General features: G+C 40.9%; 1 protein-coding gene across 3 annotated transcripts in view; it reads right to left on the bottom strand.

Moving 5' to 3' along the window:
• The window catches only part of GRM5 (glutamate metabotropic receptor 5), a gene marked incomplete at both ends in the record, with an annotated part of 230,135 nt that extends 221,199 nt beyond the window's left edge, over positions 1 to 8,936 (bottom strand). For 2 of the 3 annotated variants that reach the window (XM_084226279.1, XM_084226280.1), the window contains one exon: positions 8,255 to 8,933. In XM_084226279.1, the coding sequence (XP_084082405.1) occupies positions 8,255 to 8,933 (679 nt within the window). Of the gene's footprint in view, positions 1 to 8,254 lie in introns of all 3 variants that reach the window. The other variant, XM_084226281.1, reaches the window with a different exon arrangement.
• Between the last annotated feature and the right edge of the window lie 11,629 nt (positions 8,937 to 20,565).

The following is a 20,565-nucleotide window of genomic DNA, read 5'->3' as shown; positions in this document are numbered from 1 at the left end:
TTCCTCTATTCTTCCTCCTACCCCCTGTAATGTCAACTGGAAAGTTAGAAGAAATCTGTCTCAAGAAGAAAAGGTACAAACAAACCATGTAATCCTAGCGAAAGACAAATAGGAGGTGTCTGACTAGATCACAACAGACTGAGGAACAGTTTGTGGAATTTTTCTCATACTTCCATTGTTCTCAACAGTTAGGTTGGATTTTGGCCATGGGACTCATTCAGTGTGATGGTTTACCATCCTCCCCAGATATTATCCTTGCAATTTTTCAAGTATATTATTGCACTTTGAGAAAAGCCATTCCCCATACATTGTTTGTGTGCCCTTTGACAGTGTAATTGATTTTATATGGAGGCTTTCACATATATCACCTGGACCATGTATCTGGCCAGCCATAAATGTTGTCAGACATCCAGAAAGAAAGATCAAGCCCTTCAGGAAAGGAAATTTTATATACATTCTTTTCCAGTCAGTATATTTAGAATTATGAGTTACATTATGCTCATTTAAAAACAAGGCAGCGATTTATGAGGAGTATTGTCTGCAAATTCAGCTGCCAAGGTAGATGGCAACTAATCTGTTAATAACCTTCCCAATCACTCCTTTAATGTATACACATACAATATAATGATATAAACACCATGCATTACAGCATGGGCTGCCTCCATATCATGAGCCTGCAATCAGATTTTAGTAAGATGGATGCAACATTATTCTCTCTCCAGTGGCTTTCAAACTAAATTAAAGTAAATCTATAAATTTTGGCTCCCCTCCAAGATCACTGTCTCCTGCATGATTCAAGGATCAGCTAGTCAGAACTGCCTCAGGGAAGGCGGAAAAGTTTAAAAGATCCAGCACAAGCCCTTTGCCCTTTCTTAGCTTTTGAAGAAATCACAAATTAGCTCTTATAGGCACAGAAAATGTTCTTAATGTTACCAATGTAAATATATATTCTGCTCCTTAAATGCACAGAAATTTTCACATTTTGAAGCATCATTGATTTAATTCCTGCACTATTAAGCTGCCTACGATATGGTTTTGATGCATAAAGGTACTGACAAGTGCAAGACATCCTTTTTTTCCCCTTGTTTCTGTAGGAAATTAAATCCTAGTTTCTTGCAAAGTCTTTTCCTACCTGTGGTTTTAAACTAGCACTCAATCCTAGTCCTTCCAATGGTGTTGGATAGCTTTTTTCTCTCTCTCTCTCCCCTTGTTCCTGGCTCCCATCTCAACAGTGTTCTGATCACCTATGAGCTCTTAATAACAGAATCAATTTCAACAAATATGAAACAATGCTTTGGGAGTCTTTTAGGTTTGGTGGTTTGGGTTTTGTTACTTAAATATAAATTTAGTTTTGACCTCAAAATCTATGAAATATTACTTAACAAATTGATGATTTAAATTTGCTTCCACTAGGTAACATATATGAAGAAAAAGAAAAATATACAGTTTGAAGAATAAGGAACACAAATTCAGAAGTACCACAAATGTTTTCAAATAAGGAATAACAGGACCTTGTTTATCATCTTCTCCTTAACTATTGGATTCATTTTGGATACATTTCAATATATCCAAAAATGTTTAAGTTGTGTACCAGATTGGTAATACAAGACATGCTAAATAAAATGGGATATAAGGGAAACTTCCAGCTCTTTCTTGAATAAAACACCTTTTTCAAAACTGTTAAGGAACACTAGTATCTGTGAAGGGCAATTAAAAGTGAACACAGTTTAGAACAGAGATCTCATTTGATTTATCAAGTTATCTTCTATCCACTCTTAATATAGACCCGTCAAGCAGTTTATTTTGACCAAATTCTAATTTTTTCAGAGCTTTTAGTCACTAAAAAATGTTGCTATTTTAGCTTTGAATTATTACTTGGGACAAAAATTACTTCAGGAAATGTATTTTTTTTAATTGCATGGAATATCTGTTTTCCAAACAAGTCTATAGCACGTACTTTTTAATCTCAAAGAAAAAACATCAATGAGGGATACAGAAAAGGAATCACTACCATTACCCTTAGGCATCTGATAACACATATTAGAAGAATCATCTTCGATCACACTGCTCTGACCCAGGAAGCACTGTGTGGTGAAACTTTATTTTCTGAAAGATTTCCAAATCTCATCAATTTTATAGATCATTCTCTGACTGAAGAGGTGCAGCCTGGGCACGGGGACAGTAACTGGGCTATTTCCAGGCCTTGAGCAGTGGAAAAAGGGAAGATGAAGCTGGAGGTTGCTGGAGTCCCATTGTTTCTTCTCAGTGAAGGCAAGTTTCACGACACTGAAATTTTCCCTGAGTTGCTATAGAGTCTAAGTGGCTGGAAAAGTGACATTAAACTCTTAGCCCCTAAAAAAATGAAGCAAAGTGACATTTTGACAATCTCAGTGACCTGCTTTTAGCTATGTCCACCTTCTGTCATTCATTTAAAAATTAATTTTCTTTTTAAGATTTAGAATAGCACACTTCCTTGCTCATATTCCTTTTGCAGTCTTGTGGTAGTTTCCCTAAGAATTTTCATCCCCATTACACTCGCAGATGCAGAGTATACCCCTCACTTTATATTTTGATGTCAGCCAAGATCCTTCACAGCAGGTGTGTCTGGCCTGAGCAGTGTTAAAATGTTGTCTGGGCAGCCACTCACTGCAGAGCAAGACAAACATTAACTCAGTGTTGCTTCACATTTCTGTCTCAGTATTCCCAGCTGGCAGAGAGCATTTTCTCACTTTTCACAATTGAGATCAATATTTGAAATTAGACAAGAAAATGGCTACCTCTTTCAGATGTCAATATTCAATAAAAATGACCCAGCAACAGGATAGGACTGGAACTTGAACTGGGTATTTTTTTCCCCTTATTTTCTTTCAGATGAGAGATATTTTTCAGTTTTGCTCGAAGATTAATATGATTAAGAGAATACCAAATTGTGATAACTCTGATCTCGAAATTTATCTTTGAAACAGTTTAAAAATAATTTCAGAAAAAACTCCAAACACATAATTATTTTTGCTCAACAGCAAAAATTAAATATTGCTGGAATAGAATACACTCCAATCTCCAATCTTTAGACAGGAAATTCTTCAATTTTCAGGAATGGATTTTTAGAAATAGATTTTGTCTGCAAATAAAAATATTTTCATGGACTAGCACAGACATTCTTGATAAAATCTTTCAACATGGGGTTTTTTCTGCATATGAAGCATGAAAAAATTTCACCTCTGCTTCAAAAAAAATTAACCCAAATTTCAATTGTATTACTTTGTGAGAAGCAAATAGTATTTTTGACCATGATACAATTGTTGTCTCTAAAGGAGACAAACCTAGAGTCTAAAGGAAAGACTTCATATAAGTACAGCCTGTTCCAGGCAACTGGTTTAACATCAACTTGTTTCAGTTCTTTCATTCATTTCTTCCTCCTATTCTCACAGACTATGACTAATTTTGATTTAGCTTTTTATTTGGGAGCAAAGGATGGTGGCAAAAAAATCTTTTGACTGGACACATTTGAACAAAAATGAAAGGAACTGTGTGAAATAACCTTTATGTGCAGGGAAAAAGGGGTCTGCTTTCACTATGCTTGCCAGATTACATCCCAAGAAAATGAATGTGAACCCCCTCTTTATATGCACTTATGATTAATTTAAATGGAGGAAAGTGAAGTCAAACATTTTGAGGACTTTGAGGATGAGTTTCATTCAATGTTTACCTGAAGAGGTGCCTGAGGAAAATGTCAACAAACTGTCTTATTTCTTAAGGCTGCCTTCAAAAGCAAATTACACTTTTTACATAACCAGAATAAATGCCTCCCTTGCCACCCCCAATATATTTGGCTCATTGTGTTCCAGTTGCACCCCTGTACAGTTCTATTTTTCCAGCATACATCACCTCTTCACCCCATTCAGTGCAGCAAAATAAATGGTTTCCAAAGGCAATGAAAATTGCCTTTCCAGTTATTAATTCATTTGACTCCAGGCAAATTTTAAGCAGAGATTCTCAGGGATTGATCTTGTCTCTGACTAGGAAGGCCTGATCCAAATGTCAGTCTGCTTAACAGGAGAGTACTGAGTTCAAACTGGCTTTCAGAATGAGGCTTTCAAACCTCAGTGACTGGTGAAGAGAAAATTGCATATATTTTTCTTTGATCTTTCAAAAAGACCAGGGAATTCTTTCATATGGGAAATGAGGCAAACGGGCAACTCCGTCTCTTTCAGAAGCCAGCCAGCCTCTTCTAAATTTCTCCCACCATTTTCGACTAACTGTGGTGTCAAGTGGTTAAGCAAGAAAAGGCTGAGAAAAATCCCCGTGGTGCATGAGCTGCATGCCAGCCATCACCACCCAAAAACACACATGCAAGCTTCCCTCTCACCACTTTCCTGTCAGCATTACTTTCCACAGAGGTGGGCAACAAACAAGGATCTCAAACATTCTTGCAGGACAGTGAGACTAAATTAGGGGCCTTCTCTCTGCTGCGCTACTTTTCCTCAGACAAAAGCACACACTGAGCTCTCAGCTGCATTATTGACTTGCTGTCTGTCTGTGAAGTTGGTTTAAGAAGTGAATGTTGGTTTAATTTTAAGGAAAGTTTGTTTAAGCTATGCTCCTACCACAGAAGTGGAAAAAAAAATCTGTAACATCAACTGAAAGAGTTGGATCAGTAGGAACTTCAGTGCACCCTTGCATGCCTGTTGTATAATTCATACATTTTGAGGCAGTTGCTTCAGGCTTTGAGGGATAGGTCCTTAGTACAAGGAGCTCACATCCCAGTTTCCCTCATTCCTGCTCACTCCCAGCTCCCTGCCATGCACTGCTAACTTTGTTCATGGGGCCACCACGTGGACTGAACCTCAGAACTGATATGGCTTTTTGGAAAACAGCCCTCAGTGTGCATGAAAAAGTTTTATGTTAAAGCCAGGTTGGTTCAGAGTAGAGTCCCACAAGTGATTCAATGTAAGGAAGAGTTGAAGAAAGGGGGAAGGTGAGGATAATGATTCCTGACAGAGCCAAGAAAGACAGAGGTACAACCCAAGACTAAGGTTTGCAAAGACTTCTGATTTGCCTATGTAAAATACACTACAGAAATATATCTTCTTTTTAATGAGAATTGTCATTCATTTGTTGCTCACATTTAATATTGAAGGGATTGAAGAACCTTCCTCCTAAAAATTACAAGAGCTACACTGACAGCCATCCTTGCTACCTTCCCATTTTTAGGAAAAAAATTTACTTTTAGAGGTCGCTTGTAAACCTGGAGGTATCACCTAGTTTAATTTGTAATGCTAAATGTCAAAGGAGCAAAGTTTGCAAGAATCTCTCAACATTTTTTGTGTACTTTAAATTGTGTAATTTAGTCTTAAGTAAGGATTTAACAACACAACTTCAGATCAACCTTCAATATTAGTCCACTGCAAAGATAATTAGTAAGTTCATAAGGAAAAGTTCAAACAAGAAGCTTTTTATTATGAAACTGTTGATGTATGCCAGGCTTTTCTTACAGTAGATCCAAAAGAGACCTATAAATTTATCTGCTGATGAGACTATCAAAGGAATGAAACTAATAGCCTTTTAATGTCTCTTTCTTGCTCTCCATCCAGCTTTGGAGGAGAGGATCCTCCCTTTCTAAGGAAATCCCTCACAGAAGCCAAAGATCATATTGATCAGAAAATTATCATAAAGATCAGAGGAATCTGGTTGATAAGCAAGTTAATGAATGAAAATTAGATAAAGATAATGAATGTTGCTGGCCAGTACTACCTTCTATGTGTGAAAAGAAGGACTACCTTCTCTGGGATCTTCTGGGATCCTACATCAGTAAAAATCTCAAGGAGCAGAATTCAAAATTTTTTTCTGCTTTAAAATAATACCTGTGAATGTAAGACAGTGAGTTGAGTGGCATATTTAGAATGTTATAAGTTACAAGATGTCACAATAAAATGAAAAATAATCACAACATAAATAAACAAACGTATGATCTCTCCTTTGTTTATTTACTCAATTCCTTTTCTTTAGCATTAATGTGCATGGTTTTTTAAAGGTGGCTAAAAAAAATGCAAGGGATAACATGGGCCATAGTCTTTAGAAAGTGTCTTGAAGATCATACATTGTCACATTTCAAAGAAGTATCTTGATCAGCTAGTATTTTTTTTTATTCCATCATAAATACCATCTGTTCTATTGCAATAAAATTTTTGATGGTATTTACCTGGAGAGTCTATTCATCATCCTTACCAGATTATGCAACTAGATGATAGGATCATAAGATTCACCCAGTTTTAATGTTCTTTCACTGAAGTCCAACATTATATTGCTGTAAATATGCTGTGAGTGAGGCTTCAGGTTTTAACAATACCTCACCTACCATAAGCACTTTAATAATGGCAGAAGTAGGCATATAAAAAATTTTGGTTTTGTCCTTCTTCACATTCAGCTCTTATCTCATTTACTTCTCATCTTGCCCACAGCATCTATGTCCCACTCCAGCCCTTGTGTCCCTTCTTTCCAGTGCAGAGTACAAAGTTCCTTTGCTGTAAGATTGATGTGCCATATGCTACCATCTGCTCCAAAGAGTGTCCCCAGAAAGTGGAAAAAGTACATATTTTCACTCTGTGAAGAATCAGACTTTGATATAAGCATGACTATTCCCACACTGAATATAAAAACATCCCATCTCAATAAGGAGAGGTGTAAAAGTTGTTTATTGCAGCAACTAGATGAGTCATCAAAAGTATTCGGCATGTAAAATCTTATGCTATTGTTAGTGGCATTATTTTTGACCATGATGTTATTCATACATATTTGAGAAGGGTGGGCTGCACACCTAACCATGCCAAAAGCATCAGCTGGTACAGAATACCCTCACTACATGATGTCATTTAGAGTGATTTATACACTGTTTTGAACACTGAAGTTTTAGATTAAACTGTTACTGTATTCATGCATAGCCATACAAAAAAAAGTTTCAGCTATTTACCAGCTCTCACTGTCATGATGGAAACACAGTTGCAACAATCTGCATGCAAATTCTAACTTTTCTTTTATTTAATACTGCATAATAAGTTCTCTGCATATCTGTAGGAGGAAAGACATCTCGACATTATACCGTTGGACCAGCATCTCGTCAGAAAGGGCTTTGAATAGTATAAAGCCTGCCAGAGAAACATACTCAGTGTGTGGGAAGGGCAATCTGCTCTCTATTGGTTGTAATAAAGCCAGCAGCATCTGCCACTGTTCGGCAACGTCACCACCACTACTCAATCTCTTAACATTTTTCATTCTCAGTTTGTATTCTGAGCCTGCCATTCAGCATCTGTCTATTTGAACAGAGGCAATGCGGTGAGGTCCTAAAACTCATCACAGAACTTAATTCCATAAAACCCCTTGAGCAGCGGTGTCATTAGGCAAGGCCTGACGAAACTTGCTCTTAAGACAATATCAAATTCTAGTCACTTCTTGCAAGATGAACTCAATTCTATCAGTACAAGGAACGATGAAATCAACTGCACTTTTCCATAACATTTCCCTTTAATCACATACTCTTCTGAATGCTGGATAGAAGGCTTAAGCTCTATGTCAAATAAATAAAAAGAGGGAAGCAATTTAGCATACAGTTCTGATTTTCTGGACACCTGATGGAGCATAAATGTGTGAGGGAATTCAAGGAAACTTCCCTTGCTCTCTCCCAAAACCAATGCTCATAGGCAGAGGAACAAGTGGTGCAATACTCCATGGAGTACTGTAAAAAGGATAAAAAGATATCTATTTAGAGGAGCCGGCACAACTTGCATTCAAATATTAGCCAGAATTGCATGTTTTCTAGTACCTGTGCCACTCTGGTTCAGACATTAAGCAGGAACACATTCTGACTCAGCTACAGTTTCAAATGATGATTTAGCTCTCATCTTCACTAAGACCAGATGCTTTCTCACTACCCATTGATTCGAAAACAGTCATAATTATTATTCTACATATTAGTAGATAAAGAAAAATAAATGTCAACTAAATTATATTGAGTTTGGAGACTCCAGATCGAGCACTTTTAGCAATGAGAGGCCCTAGAGCACACGCCATCCTGTGTGTTTCAGCAGTTGACAACACGATGTTACTTCAGATGCTACTTCAGACCCAGAGAGAGTGTAAAGTTATTATTAAGTAAGACTGGCAAAAATCCAACAACATCAAACTATCATCATCCATCAATTAGACCACACCAGAGTATTTCAAAGGCATTTTTATGTGGTAAAAAGCAACCTCTTACCTTCGGTGTGTACAGCAGAAACGTAGGTCCAGTTATAGCGCTTGACAATGTCCACCATCGCCTTTGCTTGCTGTGCGTCAGAGGGCACCACTCTCATAAAATACTTGAACAGAGTTTTGTCGCTTAGGTCCATGCTTGTGGCAGAATAAGCAATCTGAGGTATATTGAAAAGCTGCAACAAGTTCTGGACCTGGATAGCAACGGAGCTGGAGCCAGGCCCAATGACACCAACAATGGGTTTCTTGGAGCGGAAAGACGACGATGATCCGTCCACACATCGCACCATCCCTTCCTCTTCTTCCGAAGAAATGAGAGAGTCCCTTATAAACTCAATGCTCTGCTCCAGAGCCACAGCAGAATGCCAGCAGGAGTCCCTTATTTCACATCCTAGTGTTATATTTGGCAACAGTGTGGGGTCCAAATTAATTCTGTCAAGGGTATGTAGCATTGCCTCCACTCTCTGAATACCATACTGCTCTCTCACCTCTCCACATTTCCTCTCATGAACTTTGTCAACAGTTGGTTGGTGATGGACAGAGAATAGAGCTCCAATGATAATATCACCAGGCATGTGTGCAACCACTCTTCTCTCATTTGCCTGTGCTGAAACCAAAAGCCCAGAGTTCCCACAGACATCTTCCTTCAACAGCAGGATTGCAAGGAACAGCAAAAGGACCATTTTAGGGAATTTTAGGCTGGTAGAGACAACATGATGGAAAAAAGCTGGAGAGCTGGTGAAAAGCAGTTATCAAATCTTCTGGATAGAAGGAGCACTATACTGATTGTTAACTGGGAGTTGGCATCTGTTCTCTAAGGAGTCACCATCATCTCCAAGTGGACAGCTATGCCGAGCTGCACATGAGGTCATAATCCTCATACCCTTCAAAAATTAATAAATAAGAGAAAGATCTTTAAATTATTTCTAAAGACAGCAAAATAAATTTTACATATTAAGATACAAAATCTTACAATCTTTTCTAAAATTGCACCTATTTCTACAGTGATCAATGTCTGTAATACATTGTCTACTGCATATGCTTGCTTTCATCATTTTCAAGCCAGAAAACTTTACCTCACTTGTGTGTTTTGCAATCTTGGGTTTGTACTTCCGCCAGTTTAAATCAGTTTCTTTCTTTTTGACAATCATGTTTAAAAATTCTTTGGGCAAATGTTTCCAAATGCACAAAAGCTTGGCAAGTAATTAGTTCTACAGAAGAAAGGCGTGTTGCCATTTCTAATACATGTCTTCAAAAGTAACTCCCTTTAATTTCAGACATTTTCTATATCTCTAATATACATATGCTACATTAATGTACCCTGGACTGCACTCCATTATCCATTCCAGCACTTAGGAAACTGCTTTTGACACACAAAGCTGTTATTCTAAGGAATGCAGAATGTATAAATCTGGGTTTAATTTGCATGATACGTTAAATAAATTGGCTTTTAAGCAAGATTAAGAAAACTTTTTTTAATCAATATTTATATTTGTCTTAAGCAAAGAAACAATAATTCTAAAACAGCAAAGCAATGAAATTATTGTCACCTTTTTACATCCTTACTTCAAAAATCATCAAAAAGCAATTTGAAAAATTCTTATACTGTACACAACCCTACAGACTCCACTGGTATCAAGAAGTCAACACAAACACTGTACAGATGCACTAATCCCCAAAATATTTGATCAGCTACATTTACCTATAGACTGAAATGTATTCTGCACTCATCTTCACTGTTGCTGAAGGATAAATTAATAAATCAGCAAACACTTCACATCTTGGGCTGTGGTTAACCTGTGGAACTAGAAATTATCTTTGAAAATGTTCTGCACCTGGCAGTGGATTTGCAGCAGAAGGTTTCCAGTTTTAAATATAGTGCTTAAACAGTTGTTTGCCAGGTCTTGATCCCAGAGCACATTAAATACCACCCCACCTGCCAGTGAATACATTGGTAGTACAGAAAGGTAAGTGCACTTTTAAATCGAAGATGCTAAGCTGCGTAGGGAACCAATATGCCCAATTTCATTTTTAACAAAACAACTGAAAAATTCTGTTTTTGCAGAAAAACAGTCTCAGTTTTATTGACATAAATATTTTGATGCAATAAAAAAAAATTAAAATTTCATACATTTCAGACACCACCAATCACTTCTAATCCATTAACAATGACCCTAACAGTGCCTACATATTGTAAAGTGAAAGAAAGCATTGCCATTGAAAATCTACCTCTGATTCTTTGAGTGGAAAATCTCACAGGACTTTAATCTTGAATTTTCTCCTCACAGGTAGTTCATTCAGTATAGTGACACAGTGAAACTGTTCCTGATTCTGAAGAGACATGCAAATATAAAAACATTCTTCTGCATCATGCTAGGCTTTCTCTGTTCTTTTGCCTAGATGTATAAATTGTAAATTATTTTCACAGAGGAGTGAGTTTGAGTGAGTATTCCCAAATAAGATGCAAATCCTTAAAAAGAGGAAACATTTAATGTAAAATTTAAATTTTATTTTCAATATTAATAAGTTCATGTAATATTAATTTTAGTAATATAAAGGGTCAATAATAAAATAAGTTTCAGACAACTGTAAAACACTTCAAGAAGGTTTGAGTTTTTTTTATCCTGTGAAGAGTTGGCTTATCAATACTGCAACCCTTTGCCACTAAGGAATAACAGCAATTCAGTTCAGGTTAATTAGTCCCTAATTACAGACTATCACTATTGCTTATGTCTTGCAATTATTTATTCCATCACTCTGAAGTTGGTACCATATAATTTGAAACAGTCAAAAGAATGAACTACAGGGGATATCCTTGCACAAGATCAGAGCTCTTAAATTCCTATACCTTTAATTAATTGAATGTGTTATGACTTTAAAAATTTTTAAATTATTTATAAACTTACTAACATTTGAACAGAAATAGTACTCTGTTACTTAACACCATGGATACTTATTTTTCTGAGCTTCTCAAATTAAGGCTACATATCCAGAACACAAGTATATATAGACAAATGCCAGCTCTGCTGCAGACTGTAACTGGATATACAATTAGATGCCTTTTTATAACCTATCTGCCTTTGAGTCTGCAGATGTGCAAACAGAGAGAGTTCAGGGGCTTGGGGTGAGCTTGTGGTACAAAAAAACCCCAATCCACCATTTTAATTCTGCTACTCATATTCGCCAAATTTTTTGGTCTTGTGTCTATGGATTAAAAATTCCCATACAGGAAATATGAGAAAGAGAGGGAAGGAAGGCCATTTTTATCTCCTTCCCTCCAAAGAACAGCTGTTTGCTCTTCTCTGCTTATAGTTGCGTCCATCAGTATAAAATTACAGGGCAAAGAATGAGACAAAGCTGAAGGTCTCCTTCAGACTTCTGGTTCCACAACATTAGGATATGTCATAGCTGGGGGATTCCTATTTCTGAAAGCAATAAAGCCTTTCCCCTCCATGGCATCTAAGGGGAAAGAAGGGGCCAGATGCAGGCTGCAGCTGCTCACAATTAATGGGCTGTCTTCACTAGATTAAAGCTGGGTCAATTTACTTGGGACTTAAAACTTTCCTAATTACACTGAGAACACTGCTTCTGTTTTATAGTACTGGGCTTAGGATTCACATCCAAGGCACCTGAAGTCAATATTTTCACAATGTAAAGTAACAACTGGGAATTTATATTGACAAATATTTCAATGTATTTGTGTTGCATAATAGACATCTGGTTCTCTGGTCTTACACTTATAAACTTAAGAACAGAATGGTTGAGGTGGAAAGCCAGTTCAGGAAGTTATGTGGTCTCTGCTTACTCTAAGTTCAAGTAAAATACATTTCTTAGCTTCATGCCCAGTCTTGTTTTTAATATCTCTGAGGATCGAGAGACAACAACTTTTTTGGGCAACCTGTTTGACCACAGTCACAGTAAAAAAATATTCTTTTTATATACATTTAAACAGAATTTCCAGTGTTGCCATTTGTGTTTATTGCCTTTCATCCTTCCGATGGGCACAGCTGGCCATGCATGAGAAGATATCCTGAGAATAATCAGGTAACAAATCCTATTTCAGGCAAAATGGTTGAGCAGAGAGCTGGTAGACTAAGCACACTAATAATATTTCCTGGAGAAAGTCTTCCTGAAGAGAAGATGGCCAAGGGAACTATTCAAATATACAATTTCACCGTGCTTCTCTCCCAAAAAAATCACATACAAGTCCCTCCATGTTTTGATTACAATTCTCTCTTACTACAGGCAGCTTATTATTACAACCAGGATGAGTACTAAAACAAAATTAAGTAAAATTTCATAAGCTTAAATATAACTCTTGTTTAATTTGTTAGAGATAATCCTAAAGGGAATTTGACATACCATAGCCCTCAGATTGAGAACAGACATATCAGCAGTTTCAAAGACAGTGAACTCCTGAGTGCATGCACAAAGTAACGGGAATTGTTTCCCATTTATCTGTTTTGTTTTCATTGATGGACAACATGCACAGCACTTATGGTCACATTTCTTTTTCACACTGTTCAATTTTCTCATCATCAATGGACTTGTCCCAAGTTGAAATAATCATAAGAAATGGAATCAGGTACTTAATTACTGGTGTGTCAATGTTTCTTGCTTATTTCGGTGATGGATTTAGCTATACATTTATCCTGAAGTCACATGTTTTAGCAAGAGGGCACTTTGGTCTCAGTCTTCTGGTACACTAACTTGAGGCTTGGAGCAGTTGCAGAAGTAGAACAGAAAACTAACACTGCCTATCAGTCCTTCGTTCAGTCTCGCCTTAGACAAAAGTTTACATACTACCCAGATGACTGAAGACACAGATCTGATGAAGCACTCAACATGTTCCTGTGACCTCTGTTCTCCCTGGCAATGTAAACTTCATGCCAGACTCTGTCAGAAGAAATTCTCAGCTGTTCCCTTAGGGCAGAGTTCCAGCTACTTCATGTTGAGGTTTAACCGAGTAGAAAATGAGCATCTGTAATAATATTCCATGAAACATCACACAAATCCTTCATTACTAAAAACATATAAATCTTTCAAAATTTTACCAGTCTCAAATGCATGTCCATCAGTACTTGCAGTCCGTAGAGACCAAAAGAAACAAAAAGCACTCTACAGGCATTATTAAACAACTCGATCAAAAATCAGACTGTGAGCAGCGGTTCACAAAGAGCTGATTTTCCGCTATGATTGTGGCTGAGAGTTTATACAAGGGATGCCTCTGACTGTAGTTAAGGGCTTCTGCTCCCGCAGGTGTCAGCGTGTTGGAAGCTGCAGGGTGACCCCCTTTCCACCGGGGCTTGCATTATTATAGCAGCGCCCACTAGCGAGCCCGCAGCGAGGCACCTGCGCTCTGCAGCCTGAGCCCACTCGGCACCACGGCCTCCAGCAGGCAAAGCATCCACTCGGCCCAGGGAACTTGTTTTATTTATTCCCATCTGTATCATGGGCGAGCAAAAAGAAAATTAAAAGGGAGAAGTAACAACGCTTCCCTTTGGGTTTCTTGTTTGTTACACTTTCGTAAGTTTACAGCAGGTTGGTTCACAGTTTCTGAATCTTCAGGCAGATTTAAATAATAAAAATAAAACATCAGATTACTTAATCAAAGAACAGTGTTGTAATTGAACTCATGGCCCAGTCCAGGAAAGCACTGAGGAATATGTTCTGTGCTTCTCAGAAGAAGAATACTATTGGTCAAATATCTTTAAATACTTATCTAAAGTTTAAGATTCTCCTTAAAGGATTTTTAGGATCAAAAAAATCACAAAAACTAACGTCCTTAGAATCCTTTCGCTGGTAGTGACAAAATTTACTTATATGTCATCTTATATAACTTTAAGCCATTTTACCTGCTGATTAAATGCTTTCCAGGCATTCATTTACAATACCAACCACGATTAATTTAAATCCATCACAAATGAGATAACATATGTTGATATGCATCGAATCAGTATATCCCAATGAATTAACCTACTTATTGTCATCAGAGAAGACAAACCATAGCAAGCAGCAACTGAATTACTGGTTCAGAGTCAGTCATGTCACTTCTCTCACAGTGAAGAACTTACAGTAGCAAAATATGGAACAGCCTTAGAAACAGTTACATAAAGAGAGCAACCTCTCAGCTCCTCTTGATTTGGACCAATGTTAGGAGAAAGTACACTAAGGATGCTAAGCTTTGCTGAGTTCTGCTATGGCATTTCAAACTCCAGGCATTGCATTCAAGCTAGTCCGGCAATCTATCTCCCAATGTTCTGGGGAGGCTCATTTTGCAGGAGGAGGTCCCCCCTACCCATTCCTCAGAGGTAATGCACTTTGGTCACACAAAGCCTGACACACTCAAATGGTCTTTATTTGAAAATCATAAAATATGAGCACCCTGTTCTGTTTTGAGATTGCTACTACGGTTTCTTTTTTTCTGTCCACAAAGAAAACAAAAAGAACAAAAAAATCCAACATCAAGCCAACATTTTTCATTATATTATCAGTTCTGAAAATTCCAGTGGACATTAGATCAAGCTCTTTGACCAAAAAAAAAAAAAAAAAGAAAAAGAAAACCAACAAAAAACAAACAAACAAAAAAACTGGCTTTATACAAAAGGAGGGACTACAAAGCAGTGTTCCATAATTCCACTTAGAAATACCAAAAAGCTAAGCAGAAAGGGAGAATTTCCACCATTTGGTCAGAACGTCCACTGGAAATGAAAGACTGAAGTGTTGATCTCATTTCTTCGTAGCTAATAACCAGAGAGTGCTTTAATTTTCAACAAGATCCTTAGCAATCCCTGGAAGTTCTTCCCCATGTTGTGTTTGCACACACTTTCAGGTTGCTGAAACAATTTTGGCTTTAATACGTAGGTGCTTAACTTCCCAGGGAAACTTGCAATGGTCTCTGTAATTTTGCCAGATGTACTACATATTGCTGCTGTTACCAAAACCCACTTACACCATGTGATGCGGGAACTAATAGCCCAGGTGTGTTTTCATCTATAATCCTAGACACTTGAACAATTAATAAAACTGTATGGGATGGAGGAGGTGATCAACAAAAGGCAATAGCAGTTTTAGAAAACATTTTCCAGCAAGTTGCAACAAGAGTGGTTATGGTGGGATGCCAGTACTTCCACTGTGCCAGCAATGTCATAGCTATGCAGGAAGATAAAATGACAGAAAAGACATCAAAGATACTCTGTGAACATTTTAAATAATGATCAATGCTGTGATAATGTAACATAAATATTAAAATGTAGTCAAAGTATTTGAGAATTCACAAAAGACTTGGCCTGCGATAGAAATTTTTAGGAATATGATAATTAAAAAAACAAGTCCTAGGGAATTCAAAGAGCCTGGCAGTTAACTCCTCTATACATCTTTCCCTTTCAGGATTTAGAGTGGTGTATTTTCAAGATGATCCTCTGCCACTTTTGAGATGATCCCCTACTTTGTCGTCAAGACTAGGAGAAAGAAACGTCCTGGCTGTCCCTGCACCCAGTGACTCCCTCCCCACCACGGGAAATTGCTTCTTAGGGAAGAGAGAGGATGTGAGTGGGGCTGTCGGGGTGGAGGAGCCCCAGGGTGCGGGGCAGCGCTGCCGGCGGGCAGCGGGAAGGGCAGCGGGCGGCGAGGAGCGGACGCTGTCCCTGGTGCTGTCCCTGGTGCTGAGCACCGCCCGCCGCCGGCGTTTGCCGCCAGGCGGGTCTGGGGAAGGGGGAGACGAGAATAAAACAACCTAGAAATCAACCGGTGGTAAAAATTGCCACGGTGGTCACATTTGGCACGCAGGATCGCATTTTTACAAATAAATTCATAGATCTGGGTCTTAGAGAAAACTACTGAACGAGGTTAACTCCCAACATAGCTACCTGCGCTGCCACAACTAAGCGGCTGTGCACACAGACAGACATGCATGTGTGCACCCACATGCATGTCGTGCTTAGGTCTCTGTCTCCCTGCTCGGCTAGTGCTATCACTGTCCCCCTCAACCCATTATGAATCATTTTTGCACGTGGGTGGATTAGCTTTGATTATTAAATAAGTAACAGACGGGACTCGCTGAGCAGAGCCAAGCGATTTGTCCCAAGGTCACACAGAAAAGTCTATGGCTGAGCTAAGCCTGGCTGTCTCTGGAAAACAAATGCATTCCCGTTTCCATTATACCTTCCTAGCAAGACGAATCCCCACTTGTGAGCAGAGGAACTATATCACACACATCACCAAGCCCAAGTATGACAGTACCCCCCCAGTCCCTGCAGCCCCACACAAATCATGCTCCTAGGGAGGGATCAGTGCCAGCTGCCCTCCCCGACCCTGTGATGCCCCTGCACCCCCTAGAGAGGTACCCCACCAGTTGGCTTGTTGGTGTCCCAGGAATTGTGCCAGTCCTCCATCAACCAGGGCACAGAGCAAAAGCAGGAAGGGAAGGAGAGGGGGGGAAAAGTCCCTCCTTCATCCACAAGGTTTCTGTCCACAATCCAGGGCACATAAATACCCTCTCCCAACCCATAGCATTACCTTGTCAGTGGCAGCAAGTGCTTCTTCCCACAGTGGTGGCAAAATGATCCTTTTGGTGACAATAATTAAGACAGGTAGGGGTAGGCACCTCCTCTTTTCAGCCACGGCAGAGATAGCACTCCTCACACAGACCTTCTGGAGCTGAATAATCCTCAAATGCCTCTGCAAAGATCACCAGCAGGTGAGCCCCACTCGGCTAGCATTGTCATTCCTCCAGCTATGGGCACATCCTATTTTCTTCTGATCACAGGCAAATGCTGAGGACCGAGTATCCTACCCCCGCGAATGCATGCACATACACGCCATGCAACACGCTGTTCTCTCAGCATCGCCCAAATCTCATTTGCAAGAGGCGTGAACGGTGCCTGGATTTAAGGGAGGGGGAAGGCATGAGGAGGAGGAATAAACAAACAAACGATGAAACAACAGATGGGTCTTTGCTCTCTGCCACCACAGCCTTGGTCTTCCTAAATACTTGCTGCAGCCTGACCCACCTGCTTAAACACCTCCGCCCTTCCTCACATTTGCAATCTCTCTATGTTTATAGTGAGCTAGCCCTGCGTTCTGTCCTGTGAGGAAATCGCTCCAGATGCTCCGAAGGTTGTAAAGTCCCCCTACAAACCGACACCTCTCTCCGGCACTAAGCTCTGGCAAGTAAGAAAGCAGTAATCAGTTCAGAACAGCATCATCCAAAGGCAGGAAGGAAAAAAAAGGAAAAAAAAAAATCGGTTTAAAACGGAGTCGCGGGGAAGAGTTTACCCCTGCGGTACCGGCGACCTTTTGCTAACTTCCCCCCCGAAGGTTGCTGTCCTGTCCGCCCAGGTCGCGGTGCCGGTGTCCCGGGCACTACGCTGCCGCACCGGGCTGGGGGCGAGGGTGGGCTTTTTGTATGGGCGGGCACCGGGTTTCAGCGCAACTTTTTAGTGCCACCAAGTGGCACAGATCCCTCCAGGAAACCAAGCGGCATGCCAGCTTGGGCTCTGCCTGCTGCTCTCTGGCAAAGGGAGAGAGAGGGATTCAAGAGCAGCCACCAGCCCTCTACACAAAAATACACTCACAGAGACGGAAATATCAAGCAAAAAGAAGGGAAGGAAGGACAGGTTGCCCTCTCCAGCCCTCGCCCCTTCCCTCGCCTGCAGGGTGACAACACTGGGCACGGCAAGATGAGGAGCGATGCCCCCGCCAAGGGCAAACCGAGCTGCCAGCCCCTCGGGCGGGATGTGCTCCCAGCTTCTGTCCCCGCGGGCTGCCCCCCGCTCCTCCCCACGGCAGGTGTTACCTGCAGCCACCCTTTCCTGCCCGGCTCTCTCCCCTCTAGCATCCCGGGCTCTCTGGACCCAGAGGCTCTGCAGTTTCCTAGCAGCCCTCTGCTTCCTTAGCCAGCATCCCTGGACCGTATCTGCAGACCTACGGACAGGCTTTTTATTTGCCTACATTCTGCCCACAAGCTCGGTACCCTCCGAGCTCTTCCGCTTCCCCGCCCTCCCACAAATCCCACAGCAACACTCTCGCCTGCTGGCTACTTGCTGCCCGCAGAGCGCATTTACCTTTCCTCGGTTAACCCTTCCCTTCGGAAGCCAGCCGAAGCTTTACCTTCTCCTCCGGTATCCCTGCATTTTCCCAAATCCTCTCCTCTCCCTCTCTCCCCCGTTTCGAGGCTCAGCCCCACACACCCGGCTCCTGCTTCCATTCACACCCAGCCGTCCCGCACGGCACCGCGCCGCTCCGGTCCTCCACCGGGGTGGGCACGACGGCTCTGAGCGCGGGGAGCGGGGTTGTGGCCAGGCGTGGGTGGGTGGGAAAGGTCCGAGGTTTGTCACTGAGCCCTGACAAACTCAACACATCCCTGCAGCCCTACTGCAACAACAGGGAACACCAAGGAAACATCACAACACAATGCCAGACAGAGATCATACCTTTATTTAAAGCTATTCTTAGCAAATAGACAAATAAATAAAATAAAATGAATTAATAAATAAATAATAAAGCAAAATGCCATTTAAGTAAGAGCTGATCTGGCATTTAAAAGGCTGCTGACCATTTACCAGGCTGTGTTTGCAGGGAAGGATTAGCTCGCACATCCATTTTCAAGAATTAACAGCCTTTCTCTGCCACTGCTCCGCAGCTTGACACTCCCTGCTGGTTCTCCCCTCTTTAGGTTGCTGCTTAAAATATTATCTCTTTTTATTTTTTTTAAAGCAGCTGCTGAATGACCCAAATCCCAGCCACTACATGATGCGGCTCCCCCAGTGTGACTGCATTGCCATGTCCAGCCTGCATTATGCCCTCCTCACACCCCTTCCCCTCCGAGTTAACTTTGATAAAGTTGCTAGAGCATAGAGAAAAAGTCTTACTATGACTCCATCTGTGCCCCTAATTCCCCGTGATCCCTTTATTGCTGTCTCTCTCCCACCAGATTACCAGTTTGATTGCTTCTTTCATCTCAGATTGTGAAGGATAGATATCCCACATGTCCTTACCAGGTGTAGAGTATGGCCTCTTTCTCCTTCACATCCTCCTTCAGCCCCAGCCAAAGCTTGGCTGGGAGCCCAGCAGCTGGCACCTGCTTCACACCTTTATCCAGCTTTCCTGGCTCCCTCAATCACGGAAGGCATGGAAAAGGCCAGGTCTTAAGCAGAGGGTACTGTGAGTGTGTGTGACTCTAACTCTTTGTTTCCTCTATACAGTTCCAAGAGCTTCTGTGCTGGTGCATGAAGGAATCAAGGTGGGTTATTACATCGCAGGGGACATCCCAGTAGTTGCCATTTCTGTTACTGCCCTGGTGGGCTGACAGGTAAGGAGCATCTTTCCTCTTCCTCCCTAGACCCATGGCTCTCTCAGACAATCACCTTTCTCATTCTTCACACTTCTGTCTTCCTTCTCATTAACCATGTGCTGTGAAATGGCTAGAAGGTCAGGAGCCTGGAGACAGAGAAGAAGAAGGCATTTGTGAAAAAGCACAAACAGACAGAAGTAGGGGGGGCTTGTGTCTGTAGAAAGGAATGGCAAGCAAAGTGGTGTTGCTGTGCACAGGGGTCTGGAAGGAATCAATGTTGGATGAATTGAGGCAGAGGGGAGGTGCCATTGCTTTGCTGGGCTGTCACAGCAGTTGTCTGCCTTCCCCTGGGACTGTGTGTGTGAGGAGGGAGTTGGAAAGCAGGCACATCTCATTGGCAGCAGAGACAGCCAGCTGGCTGGCAGGGAGCAGGGTGACCCCAGCAGGAGACGGAGAGGATCCCCACACAAGAAGGACAGATCTACACAGATCTGGGCAGAAGCAGCCATAGGGGATGCAAAGCTCCTGCAGACACATCCCCAAGGACTCCCCGTGAATCACAGCCCAGAGTCAGAGTTCATTGTGCCAGATGTTTGGAGCAGCTGGATCAAAGATTAAAGGAGGCAAGCAGAATGGATGGGGGCGGCCGTGGCATTTGCATTCCTAATGCCTCTCGTTGACCCTTTAAACGGGGTCCCAATAAATACAGATATATAAAAGGTCCTTCTCCTTTGCTCTCTTTCTCCCCTTTCTCTCCTCCTCCCTTTCCATCATTTTCAACCATTTCACAGAACCCATAAAATTAGCTGCTGTCTTCTCTACTGATGGTGGATTCAGTTTCCCCTACTACCAAATTTTCCCTCCTATTTTGATACTATTTTTAAATTTAACAAAAGGAAAGCTTCCCCTTCCTGTTTGCAACAGCACCAGCAAAAGACAAATAAACTGGCACCTGAATAAGGAGACATAATGACTACAATTTACAAGCCCAGTATTGGTAATACTCATTACTTCTGTGGCAG

The sequence above is a fragment of the Fringilla coelebs genome, assembly GCF_963513975.1.
Source record: "Fringilla coelebs genome assembly, chromosome: 2".
Lineage (NCBI taxonomy): Eukaryota > Metazoa > Chordata > Aves > Passeriformes > Fringillidae > Fringilla > Fringilla coelebs.
This window is presented reverse-complemented; position numbering and strand designations above follow the sequence as displayed.